Below are 13,252 nucleotides of genomic sequence, written 5' to 3' on the forward strand. Positions count from 1 at the left end.
AAATGTCATGAAGAGACTAGGGGTAGGATGGGAATAAAACACAGACCTACCAGAGCATGGACTTGAGGATATGGGGAGGGGGAAGGGTAAGCTGTGACGAAGTGAGAGAGTGGCATGGACATGTGTACACTACCAAGCATAGGGTGGATACCTAGTGGGAGGCAGCCGCATAGCACATGGAGATCAGCTGCGTGGTCTGTGACCACCTGGAGGGATGGGATGGGGAGGGTGGGAGGGAGGGAGACACAAGACGGAAGAGATATGGGAACATATGTATATGTATGGCTGATTCACTTTGTTGTAAAGCAGAAACTAACACACCATTGTAAAGCAATTATACTCCAATAAAGATGTTAAAAAAAAAAAAAAAGACTCACAGGTAGGAAGCCGCAAGGTATTCTTGGGGGTACAGAGAAAAGTCTGGTGTCTGATGCCTGGGAGTTAAAATGAGACTTGCAGCCCATCCACAGGGCCCTTCAGTGTCTAGTTAAGGACCTTGCACTTTATCCTGGGGCTGAGGGGAGCCATACAAGGCTTCAGAGCAGGGTGAGCGCAATGTAAAGGGTTCTGGCATTCTTAGAGCCTGAAAGGGAAGTAAGGTGGGACTACACTATTACAGAGAAAACTTTTTGGCCTTGATAGCCTCTCCTTGTGGGGAGGATGCCCATGGATGCTTGCATGTCTCTGAGTCCCAGCTTCTAGCTGTTGAATCTTTTCCTGTTGCAGAGCTGTCCTTCCAAGCTGACCCCAGAGACCTTCCTAGCCTTCTGCATCAGTGCCACGGACAGACTCACTAAGGACACCTACCTTGTCCGGTTTGCATTACCTGGGAACAGCAGGCTCGGCTTGCGGCCTGGCCAGCACCTCATCCTACGGTACACTCAGGTAGTGGGAGGACCCAGGCTTTGCAGCCCTGCTCTGCCATTTGCTAGCTGTGTGGTCTAGGGCAACCTGCTTAACCTTCCTTAAATCTCCATTTGTCATCTTCAAAATGAACATAGTAATACATGACTCTGAGGGCTATTGGAATTGAACTAGATAATGCATTTTCATAATAAATAATAATAACAGTAACAGCAAATACTTTTTTAGCACTTAGTATCCAAGGCACAGTTCTGTGTGCTCATATGTATAAGCTCATTCATTCCTCACAAAATCCTGTGTGGTAGACATCATTATCATGGCCTAGAGGAAACTGAAGTCAGAGAGGTTTAGTAACTTCCCCAAGATCACACAGTTAGGAAATGTTGGAGCCAGGATTTGAAAGCAAGCAGTGTGGCTCCAGAGCTTGTGGTATTAACCTCATATGATTAGCACCAGTTGATAGAGAAGACACTATTGTTGAAAATAAGGGAGTTGCCCAGTATCACACAGCTAATAAGGATTCAAACCCAAACAGCCCACCTCCTGAGTTACACCCTTCACGCCTCTGAACTTCCTTCTTCCTTCCAGCTTACTTTTGTACTCTCCTCCCACCTTGATCCCCACCTCCACCTACACAGGGACAAGACCCTTTGGGACCTCCAGATGGAGGTGACTGCCAGGCAGTTGACTCTCTGGGTCTGAAGCTCAGCAGAGAAGTCTGAGCTGCAGACGTGGATCTGGGAATCATCCAGGTATACTGTTATGCCTGGATGGCATTTGGGAGCATGTGGGGCATGGAAAGAAGGAAGGAGGTAGGACCGAACCCTGGCAACTCCAGCATTTATGATGTTGGCAAGAGGAGGCAGAGCCATCAACGGAGATGGAAAGTATAGCCAGAGGACAAGGAAGGAAACCAGGAGAGAGCTTATTACTCATCACACTCTGGTCACCTGCCTTGCACTGATCCCTGGTGTTTGCGCCCAGCTTGTTCTGGCCTGTGGCCTGGCTGACGGTCCTTAAAGGTCACTGATGCAGTGGACAAGAGGGGCCACAGGACAGGTCACAGCCCCAAGCAACCCTTCATCCATAAGTCAGGGATGCCCAGAACTACCTGCCTCTAGTCTGGCCCCTCTCTGTCACTCCAGTGACATTTCTAACACATGTAGCTGACCTCATCCCTCCTCATTCAGCCCCCTTCTGGTACTCCCCAGTGCCTCCCCAGTGACACTCTAACCCAAGGCCCCAGCCTCCTTGCCCACCAAGTTCTTCTCCCACCCCCCCAACCACCCCCATACGTGCCCCTTGTTCCAGCCCCGAGGCCCACTCGCCAGTTCCTGGCTTGCCCTACATTATCCTACCTCTAAGCTTTTGCCCAGGCTGTTCCCTCTGCTTGGAATTACTTTACTTCCTGCCCATTGTTACCTGTTAGTGGCCTGCTTGTCCTTGAAGACCTTCTGAGCTCAAGGCCTTCAGAGGTTCCCTAGGTGAGAGTGCCTGTCACTTTTACCTCTGTCATAGCAAATGTCACAGTGCCCTTTGCATCTGAGCCATGCCATATGTTCTGTTTGTTATTTCCTTGTTTGTTCTGTAAGCATTTATTGAATATTTCTGCCCAACTTTTGATACATTGGGACAGGCGTTTTAATCTTTGCATACCTCGAAGAAGAAAATTTTGTACATAGTAGGGCTTAAGAGAGGAGTGCTTAGGTGCTCCAGGGAAGCTCTGAGTAGTGGTAAGGAACCCAGACCTGGAGGCAGATAGAGCTACAGGTGAATTCTAGCTGTGTGACCTCAGGCAGGTGACATCCCTTCTCTAAGCCTTGGTTTCCTCATTTTGGTTATTGTTTGAATAAATGAGATACTGCGTATAATATGCTTGATGCATCATAGGCATTTACTGCAACATGGCTGCTCTTATTATTACTCATGATTGTGCTCCTGGCCCCCTTGTTGATAACACTGGAGGGGATTCATGCATGGGGTCAGGCTTTGGACTAGGGCACCTTTGAGGATCCTTTCACTTCTGATGCTCCTGGCATGCGGTCGTGTTTGATAAATGTTAAACGCTTGTTAAATATAGTTATTTTTATCTTGATCATTCTGTGGTCGAGGAGAGGTCAGGAAAAACCCCAGTGATGTCCTAAAATAGCTCACATCATCAGTGTACTTTTTTTTTTTTTTAATTTATTTTGGCTGCGTTGGGTCTTCGTTGCTGCACACGGGCTTTCTCTAGTTGCAGTGAGCAGGGGCTACTCTTTGTTGCAGTGCGCGGGCTTCTCATTGCAGTGCCTTCTCTTGTTGTGGAGCACGGGCTCTAGCCGCGTGGGCTTCAGTAGTTTTGGCTCGCGGGCTCTAGAGCGCAGGCTCAGTAGCTGTGGTGCACTGGCTTAGTTGCTCCGTGGCATGCGGGATCTTCCCGGACCAGGGCTTGAACCCGTGTCCCCTGCATTGGCAGGTGGATTCTTAACCACTGCGCCACCAGGGAAGCCCATCAGTGTACTTTTTGAAGCACTTTTTCACCTGTGACCCCTGTGGAGCCACACAGCAGGGGCACAGACAGTTGTCCCCATTTTACAGAAGGGGCAGCTGAGGGTTTAAATGACCTGCCCAGGGTCTCACAGCCAGCACATGGCAGTGGCGGGAGCCCAGTGCTATTTTCTTCTGCTCCATCTTGCCTGCCCCTCTGTGAGGACCACTGGGGATGACTGGGCCCCCACCTTCACTTTCACCAGCCTGGCACAGATTCGGTACTCTAAGGGTTTGTTGAATGACTGGCTGACTGCCTGACTGAGTGCTTCTCTTTCCCAGAGGGATAGTAGATGGCTTAGAAATTCAGAGAGCCTATACGCCCATCAGCCCTGCCAACGCAAAAGGATACTTTGAAGTTTTAATCAAGGTGAGCCAACTCACACGGATGCTCTAAGAGGCTGTGGACTAGACCTCCATTTGCCAGCTTGGTCAGGGTGGGGCACTTCCCTCTGACATGGGAAAAGCCAGTGCTCACATGGGAGGAAGCTGGCTTGAGGGAAGAGCAAGGACAATGAAAGAGGCCTTTTCTCATCTCCTCCTTTCCTGGGGAAAGGAGGCTACTGGTCCACCAACAGAGGGCATGTTCCTGATAGATTTTAGGAAAAACAGGCTTGGACTGAGAAAAGTAAAGCTGTTCCTCCTCACCTTCTTCCCTATTGATGGAGCGTAAGCACTGAGCCAGTGAAAGGGGAACCAAGTCATGTGCACCTACTGTGTGCTGGGCACGGGTGTCCAGGGAGAGTCAGACACGGCTCCCGCCCTCAGACAGGGGCCAGACTGGGACAGTACAAGGTGGTAGACGCTGTGACAGGAGGCCCCAACCCAACTCGGCAGCTGGGGCTGCAGGGAAGGTAAGCTGGGCTTCCTAGAGGAAGCTGTGTGTCTGAGCTCTATGTTTAAGCTCAGGAGTGGGAAGGAAGCTCTGAGTGCTGTATCAGCACGTACAGCGGCAAAGGAGGCATGATTTGGGGAACTGTTAGTCATTTATCCTGGAACACTTTTGTAGGCAAAAGATGGGACATGGAGGACGTTGGGGGCCAAAGTAACCTGAAATCATCTCGCAGGTGGGTTGGCAGGGGTCGGGGCATTTGAGTTGGGCCTTGAGGAAGGAATACAAGTTAGCAGTGGCATTCCAGGGGGACGGATAACCGAAGGCAGGGAGGGGTGAAATAGAGCAGGGTGTTCTGGGAACTGTACCCAGTCTGAGTGGCGGGAGGAGAGTTGCTTGTAGGGGCAGCCGAGATGGGTGGGGAAATTGGCAGAGATGAGATGAACAAAGTGGGCTGGATGCAAAATATCCCAGAGACCCAAGGAATAGGCAACAAATGTATAAGACGTCATGAAGGTCCAATTATGTGCAAAAATAATTAGGTTGAACTACATGAAATTGCTGACATGCTAACATTTTTGACTTACAGAAACAGCAGTTTCATATGGGTCAGCCTAATACATAGCCCTAGATCATTTCCCAAATGGAATCCTAGGGAACACCTATATTTAGGAATAGTTTTCACATCCTTTGTCTCCCTTGTAGGACAGGAGTTATCCCCATTTCACTGATAAGCAAACTGAGGCCCCAGGAGGGCCTGAGGCTCCCCCAGGTAGTAAGAAGTACGGCTGGTAGGTGAGCCCTGGCCTTCTGACTCCAGGTCCCCAGCACCGTCTCTGGCTCCCAACCATCCCCTCCTGCCTTCAGAGCTGGAGTATTTATTCCCTCACACATAAGCTTGGATGGGATCCCTTTTCCACGCAACTGTTTGTCTGGGAGATTCCACAAATCCTCTCCAAATGGCTTGCTTCCCCAAGCTGCTTGTCTGGGTGTGTTTCTATTGAAAGGATAAGCCTGGAGACAGTTCTTCAGGGCAGCTGGATCTCTCCCAGCTGCAGGGCTGATTTTCTCCTTCGTTTACCGGAAAGCCTCTCTTTAGAGAGATGCTTAATTATCCCTAAGCCACTGGCTGGGAAGAGCTGGAAATGTCTTTGCAAATTGGGAAGGCAGATGGGTTTTGTAAGGTTTACCCTCCCATGTAGATGGGAAGGAGGAGCTCCCATTTCTCTGGCACCTTCTGGGTACCAGGTACTGCTTCTAGCTCTTTATTTTAATTATCTCGTTTCAACCTCATAATCACCCTGCAGAGTAGATCATATTCTCCCCACTTTACAGATGAAGAAACTGAAGCCCAGACAGATGATGTCATTGTCCCAAGGTCCCTGGGGTAATATGATCTCAAGTGGAAGAACAAGTTCAGTATCAGTTCTGTTTAACAAGTGTGTATTGAGCATTTACTCTGTGCCAGGCTCCGTGTGGGTGCCAGAGGCACAGAAAAATCTTTCCTTTCTCCTTGAGTGCTATCTGTGCCATAGGGCCACTAAGGCCACCCCTGGGGCTGTGCCTCCCCGAGACTGGGGCCACAAAACAAGGTGTGCGCTGAAATATAGCCTCCAGCAAGTTAGGAGAAAAACTGTAGCCTCCTCCCCAGACCTCTTCAGGTAAGCGGAAGACTTCCCTTGCTTTATGCATGTGGTGCCCAAGGAAGGCAGGGACGGCACCAGAAGTAGCTGTGGGTGCTTAAAAGCATGTCTGGTGACCAAAGCCCAGTCTCTTCTTCAAGCCTGGTTATAATTTCTCCAGACACCCTTCCTGGGCTGTCTTACCCCTGACCATACCACACCTGATGCCCAGAATTCTCTCTGCCCTCCTTCCCGCATCCGCAGTGAGTTTGAGTCTAGCCAATCTTCAAGGTCCAGCTTAGCTTCCCCCTCCAGGAAGCTGTCCTCTGTCCCACTTCATTGGAAGTGACTGCACCTCCTCAGGGTTCTCCCAGCACTTCATCCTTCTCACGGGGGGTTGGGTAGTCTCTACCTTGTGTATGTCTGAGACTTAGGTGCCTCTTAGACTGTGAGCTCCTTAAAGGGAGGGCCTGAATCTGGGTTCATTCATTCATTCATTCAGATGTTTAAGTCCTTTCCATGATTCAGGCACTGGCTGCCTCCATGGAGCTTAAGGTCCAGCGATCTCCCCTGCAGCCCCAGCATGGTGCCTGACACAGAGTGAGAGCAGAGTGTGCACTTCCCCCATGGAGGACCCCCCTCCACAAGCTTCACTTTTTTCATCCAGCCAGAAGACAGTGCAGGGATATGCAGAGCTTGCAAATGAGGCGGACTCTAGCCCGTAAATATATTTGGTCTTGGCCTGCACAGTGTTTTAAAATGTTGAATTAATGGCCAACATTTCAAAAATGGGAAAATTTTCACAAAAATATGGATTTCCTGCCCCTCTTAGAGAGTCAGAAGATCTGGCATCGCTGGCCTCGCGGACTGTGTACTGGAATTTGCAGAGTGGTTTCCTCCTTTAGAAAGAGTATTCACTCACCAATTTACTGTAGTCCCCACCAGTCACTCTTGTCTCCCTGACGCTGAGACTGTTAGTTGCCATCAATCATCTCATACCCAGTTCTTCACTCAGTTATGTTACCCACATGGCCATTGTAGTTATTTGGTTTGAGACCTCTGTAGTTAAGGCCGTAGGTCTTAGGGATTCTCATCCCAGTCTTAACCATTTACCTTCTGTGTAAGCTTCTTGGCCTCACCTGAAAACGGGGAACGACAGTACCAACTTCATGGATAATTAGGATTAAATGAGACAACACGTGTTAAAGCACTGAGAGTGCAGGAAGGGCTCCACTTTCGAGGCTGATGTGGTTTGTATTGGCAACATGTATGTGCCTGTCTTAACGAGGTCTCCCTTCGTTTCCTCCCAGTGCTACCCGACAGGGCTGATGTCCCAGTATGTGGAGTCCTGGAAAGCAGGAGACACGGCTTTCTGGCGAGGACCTTTCGGAGGCTTCTTCTATAAACCAAACCAGGTCAGTGCCCGCACTGAGTCCTCAGGAGAACCCTCCCAGCTTAGCTTCCAGGAATGTGGTTCTCATGTTTCAGGCCATAGAATCTCACTGTGCCATTCTTCTTGAGCCCAAACCTAATCCCAGGAGTATCCTTGGGGTTGGACATGGGAGGAGATGGGAATAGGCGCTAAGAAACAAAACTGCCTGCCCATGTTCTGGAACCATCCTTGCCTGCCCATTGCTTGGAAAAATTCAGACTATGAGCTAGGTATTTAGGGCCCTTATGCCATCTGACTCTCAGATATCTTTCCAGTTTCACATTCCATTTACAAAACCATGAGACCACTCCCTAAATACACCCTGTGGGTCACTGCTTGGGAGCCCCCTGCTTCCCAACCCAAAGGCTCTTCCCCTCATCTTCACGGCATGTTCACATCCTCCCCTGACATTCCCAGGAAGAATCAGTCATTTCTCATCAGTTGGTGCATATCTGGAAAGCAGTTTGACAGTATGCACTGGGAGTCTTAGGAATCTTCACACCCTTGACCCAGTGCTTCCACTTCTGAAGTCTGTCCTATGGAAAGAATCCAAAACGCTGCCTCTTGCACATGTTCATTGCGGCTTTATTTATAATAGCAAGAAATTGGAGACAACTGAACATCCAACAACAGAACAGTTAAGTACACTGAGTTACAGATACGTGATAGGCTACTGTCTTGGATTTTAAAATTATGTTTATAAATGATGTTAATGCTTAAGCTGTAAGATCAAGTGACAAACACTAGGTAAACTGAATATACAATGTTAGGAAACTAAGTTAAATTGCACAGAAAAAATATATATTTTTTTAAAGAATTCCTTTTCTTTCTTTCTTTCTTTTTTTTTTTTCTGGCCACACCGCATGGCATGCAGGATCTTAGTTCCCCGACCAGGGATTGAACCCAGGCCCCCTGAGGTGGAAGTGCAGAGTCTTAACCACTGGACCACCAGGGAAGTCCCCAGAAAAAATATTTTTTTAAAAAAAGCAATAAAATGTTAGCAGCTCTGGGTAGTGGAATTATGGGTGATTTTTATTTTCTTCATTATGTTTTCCAAATTATCCATAATGAGTACCTATTACCTTTATAATTAGGAAAACAAAGCAAAACAAAAACAAATGGAAAAGAATGAATCATTTTTCCTCTCCATTCTTTTTTTTTAATTGAAGTACAGTTGATTTACAATGTGTTACTTTCAAGTGTATAGCAAAGTGATTCAGTTATACATACATAAATATGTGTGTGTATATATATATACGTATATGTATATGTATATATATATTATATATATATATGCGCACATATGTACACACACACACACATACACACACACACACATATACATCTATTCTTTTTCAGATTCTTTTCCCTTATAGGTTATTACAAAGTACTGAGTATAGTTCCCTGTGCTATACAGCAGGTCCTTGTTGGTTATCTATTTTATATACGGTAGTATATATATGTTAATCCCAAACTCCTAATTTATCCCTCCTCTCCCTTCCCCTTTGGTAACCATAAGTTTGTTTTCTATGTCTGTGGGTCCATTCTTTTTGTTTAATTTAAAAATAGCTTTTATTGGTATTTTCCTTACTACAAATGCAGTTCCTGTTCATTACTAAAAAAAAATTCAGCAGATATAAAGAAGCTAAAAGAGACTTCCCTGGTGGTCCAGTGGTTAAGACTCTGCACTTCCACTACAGGGGACACAGGTTTGATCCCTGGTCGGGGAAGTTCCGCATGCTGCCTGGTACAGGCAAAAAAATTTTTAAAAATAAAAAAAATAAATAAAGAAGCTAAAAGAAGAAATAAAGAATACCTGCAGACCATCTTCCTGGACATACCAGTCTTACTACCTTGGCATCCACAGACCCCACTGGAAAGCCCTGCACTTCCTGTCTGGGAGGGTGTAGGGCCCGGCCATGAGGGAAAAGACATGGTGTGTCACACATGAACACTTGGCCACTGAAACTGTGGCTAAGGCTTGGCTCTGCTCCTGTGAGGATGCTAGGATGCAGCCCAGTCTTGCCACTCTGCAGCCATCTTCAATGCAGATGGATCACGTCAGCCCTGAGACTGACACATTAGAATCTGTCTTGCATTCATTCCACAGACTTTCATAGGTATTCACCCAGGGCCAGGCCAGTGCTGGACCCTGGGGGCTCAGAGATGGGTCAGATGAGTCCTGTCCTCCAGAAGCTCACAGTCTGATGGGGAGACAGGTGCACAAATAAATGACAACAACACAGTGTGACAAGTGTGAAGAGGGATGCACAGAGGGCTGTGGGAACACAAGAAGGACCCCTCACCTGCCCCTGGCTCAGGGAAGGCTCCCCAGAGGAGAGCCTGAGCAGTGATGGGAGAAAGGGGGAGCACGGCACACCCCGTGACTGGGAGGCTGGGAGAGCATGAACACAGGACAGGATGATGGGCTAACAGTAGGGCTCAGTGAGGGAAGGAATCTAATTGTATTAAGCCCCAGGCTCCATACCAGGCAATTGATTATTTTTTTAAATTTTATTTTAGAATTTATTTTATTTTATTTATTCATTTTTTTTGGCCACGTTGGGTCTTTGTTGCTGCACGTGGGCTTTCTCTCTAGTTGTGGTGAGCGGGGGCTGCTCTTCGTTGCGGCGCGGTGGCTTCTCTTGTTGCGGAGCGTGGGCTCTGGGTGCACGGGCTTCAGTAGTTGCGGCATGCGGGCTCAGTAGTTGCGGCTCATGGGCTCTAGAGCACAGGCTCGGTAGTTGTGGCGCACGGGCTTAGTTGCTCCGTGACATACGGGATCCTCCTGGACCAGGGATCGAACCTGTGTCCCCTGCACTGGAAGGCAGATTCTTAACCACTGCGCCACCAGGGAAGTCCCATACCAGGTACTTTATGTCATCTCTTTAATCCTTATGACAGTTCTGAGATAGGTGCTCTTCTGGGGGAGGTGCTGTTATTTTTTTACCATTGAAGAAACCAAGGCTCAGAGAGGTGAAAGAACTTGCCCAGATCGCATGACTGGGGGTTTACCTGCAGATCTGCATGACTCCTGATGGTCCAGGAAGCATTCCATGCAGTAGTGTGGTGTGCAGTGGCTGTCACTAAAGCTGGTGAACACTCAGACTGCGCACAGAGGCCTAATCTCTAGAAGGATGTCGGTGAATACCTCACTGTGCGGGTCAGGCACTAACCTTCTAGGCACTGATCTTAAAGAGGCCTAGAGCCAGGAAATAGGTTCAGTGATGGGGAGCTGATGGGACAGGTGCCTCTTGGGAGGGAGCTCACTTTGATTGCCAGGCACTGAGGTATAGTATCTCATTTAGTCTAGAGACGAGCAGGCTCAGGGTCCAAGCCAAGGGCCTCAGATCTCTGCAGGGTTACCCTGGGGCAGAGGAAGCAGCCTGGAGGGCAGGGCTGGGATGGGGGTGGGAGGGCAAAGCTTTGGTGGGAACAGGTGTCAGCTCAGTGTGAGGTGGGAAGCCTTCCCTGGCAAGAGGAGTCAGTCTGTAATGGAGCAGACTTCCTTGGGAGGTAGTGGACTACCTATCAGCAGAAGTATGTAAGCAGAGTCCCGTGGGGATGCTTTAGAAGGCAGCCAAGCCACTTGCAGGATGACTGCACCATCATGTTCCCTTTCAGCCTCCAGATTCCATGATTTCTGTTCCATAGACCTCATAAGCTGTAGGCTTTCACAGGCAAGGATGGTTTTCTGGAGGAGGTAGAGAGGCGAACTCAGATGGGTGGGACACCCAGGAAGGGCAGTGCCATCCAGTTCAAGCAAGCCCAAGAAAAGCCCCCATAGAGGATAGGTGGGGTCAGACCCCTTCCCAGCCCACCCCTGTCATGTACCGTCCTGTTCCCTAGTATGGTGAGCTCCTCATGCTGGCTGCTGGCACCGGCCTGGCCCCCATGGTGCCCATCCTGCAGAGCATCACAGACAACGCAGAGGATGAGACCTTCATCACCCTGGTCGGCTGCTTCAAGACCTTTGAGGGCATCTACCTGAAAACCTTCCTCCGGGAGCAGGCTCGTTTCTGGAATGTCCGCACCTTCTTTGTACTCAGCCAGGTGAGCCCAGGGGGATGGTTTCCTTCCCTGATTGAGACTCTCCTGTCCCCTGCACCCGTCTTGAGGACATGCTGTGGGCTCTCTGCCCCATGCCATAATAGTCATCCCTGCCACTGGTGGAACCCCCAGTGTGTGCCTGGCAAGGAAGGCAGGTGTTGCCGTGTTCACTATGCAGATGAGGAAACTGACGCTCAGAGGTGAAGGCACCAGCTGGTGTCGTGCTGCCAGACGGTGAAGCCAGGATATGAACCCGAGACTGTCTGCTTCCAGAGCGCCAGCTCTCACCCACCATGCTTTGCTGCCTGCCATCCACCCTCTGGCATCCTCTGTTGTATGGGCGGGGGGCCTGGTTGTAGAATCAGTGGGCCAGGCACAGACGTCCTCTGGCCGTGATAGCTCCTTGAGGCAGGGACCACGTGTCTGGATCACCACGCTCTCAATGCTTTGCACAGCACCAGGCATGGAGTAGGCACTCACCCCGGCAATGGCTGGTGGAGTAAACCGGATCCAGTTCACTGCATTTGTTAGGGTCTTTTCCACATCACTTTGTTCCCGCCTGGGAACAAAGCTGCTTTCAAATCCTCCAAGTTACAGCCACTCTAGCTGGAAGCGGCTTTGCCTCCTGAGCCCTCTTCCCTCTGGTTCCCCATCCCCTCCATTCATTCAAGCCACCCCTCTGGACCCTCCCCACAGGGCCGCAGCATGGAGGGCTGTCTTGCCCCTTACCTCAAGCCAGGCCCTCAGCTATCTTTGTTCAGTGGCCTTCGCCTAGTCTGTAGCTTTATTTCTCTTTCCTGCATGCCCTGGGTTGAGGTTCCCTGCTGGTGCCTCCCCTCCATTCTCGTGGTCAGGGTCAGCCTCATTGACCTGTACTTTGGAGCACCCTTGTCATCAGTTTCCTCTTGAGACTGCTTTAGAGTGTCCCTAAAGACTTACATGATCCTCGACATTGTGGCTGGGTGGGGGAGGGTGTCAGGCAACCAGAGGTCCTGAGGTCCTCAGGGGCCAGAGTCCACAGGCCTGTGCATGGGGCAGAATGCTCAGTGGCATGAACACCGAGGGGGTCGTGCTTGGTGAACATTAGCAGCCACAGCAGTGCCCAAGGTCAGGGATGAAGCAGAGGGCTAAGGTACAGCTGAGGGGAGAGGGGCAAGGGGAGGGCCACTCCTGCCGGGAGCACGCTCAGGCCTGCCTAAGAGCTGGTCAGGGCAGGTGGCAGGAAGGAAGGCACCTGGCGGAATTGCCCTGGCTGTTGGCCAGCCTCCCTTTCCCCCACCACGTGCCAGGTGCCAGGGATTTAAAAACGAAAATGGGATGTCCCTGGCGGTCCAGTGGTTAAGATTCTGTGCTTCCACTGCAGGGCACAGGGGTTCAATGCCTGGTCAGGGAACTAAGATCCCACATGCCACACAGGGTGGCCAAAAAAAAATTTTTTTTTAATAAATAAATAAGAATAAAAATGAAGGTGGCCTCTTACTGCGCTCCAGGTGCTCAACTATATATGTGGAGACAGCCACAGAGATGGCTGACAAGGGCTCCCCTTCATCGAGCGCTTTCTCTGTGCCTAGCACTGTTCTAAGCACTTTATGTGTATTAACTCATTTAATCCCCACAACAATCTTAGGAGGCTTATACTGCCATCATGGCCTTTTAATAGATGTGGAAACTGAGACACAGAGAGGTTAAGAACCTTGCCCAAGGTAACACAGCAAGTTGCTGGCAAGGCCATGCTCTTATTGCTTGTCAGTGTAAGACAGCACAGGGATAGGTGCTGTGGAGGGTGTTCAGGGTGCTGGAGGCAAGCAGAGAGGGCTTCACAGAGATGGCATTTGAGCCCGGGCTTGAGGGCAGAGTTAAAGTTCACCACCAATAGGGGACCTTCTACCCTGAGCCGGGGCTTTTTTTTTTTTTTTTTTTTTTTTT

At 49.5% G+C, this 13,252-nt stretch overlaps 2 protein-coding genes across 6 annotated transcripts in view; one reads left to right on the top strand and one right to left on the bottom strand.

The window, feature by feature from the left end:
* The window catches only part of LOC114486066 (single-stranded DNA-binding protein 3), a 152,761-nt gene that overhangs the window by 58,109 nt on the left and 81,400 nt on the right, over nt 1–13,252 (bottom strand). The window lies entirely within an intron of this gene.
* CYB5RL (cytochrome b5 reductase like) overlaps nt 1–13,252 on the top strand; it is a 28,128-nt gene that overhangs the window by 6,986 nt on the left and 7,890 nt on the right. For all 5 annotated transcript variants that reach the window (XR_003679631.2, XM_028489361.2, XM_028489363.2 and 2 more), the window contains exons 3-6: nt 727–875; nt 3,673–3,760; nt 7,155–7,259; nt 11,126–11,329. Coding sequence is in view for 4 of the 5 variants with exons in the window: in XM_028489361.2 (XP_028345162.1) it covers nt 727–875; nt 3,673–3,760; nt 7,155–7,259; nt 11,126–11,329 (546 nt within the window). In the remaining variant the exon portion in view is untranslated. The remainder of the gene's footprint in view (nt 1–726; nt 876–3,672; nt 3,761–7,154; nt 7,260–11,125; nt 11,330–13,252) is intronic.

Source organism: Physeter macrocephalus, chromosome 4 (assembly GCF_002837175.3).
Source record: "Physeter macrocephalus isolate SW-GA chromosome 4, ASM283717v5, whole genome shotgun sequence".
NCBI lineage: Eukaryota > Metazoa > Chordata > Mammalia > Artiodactyla > Physeteridae > Physeter > Physeter macrocephalus.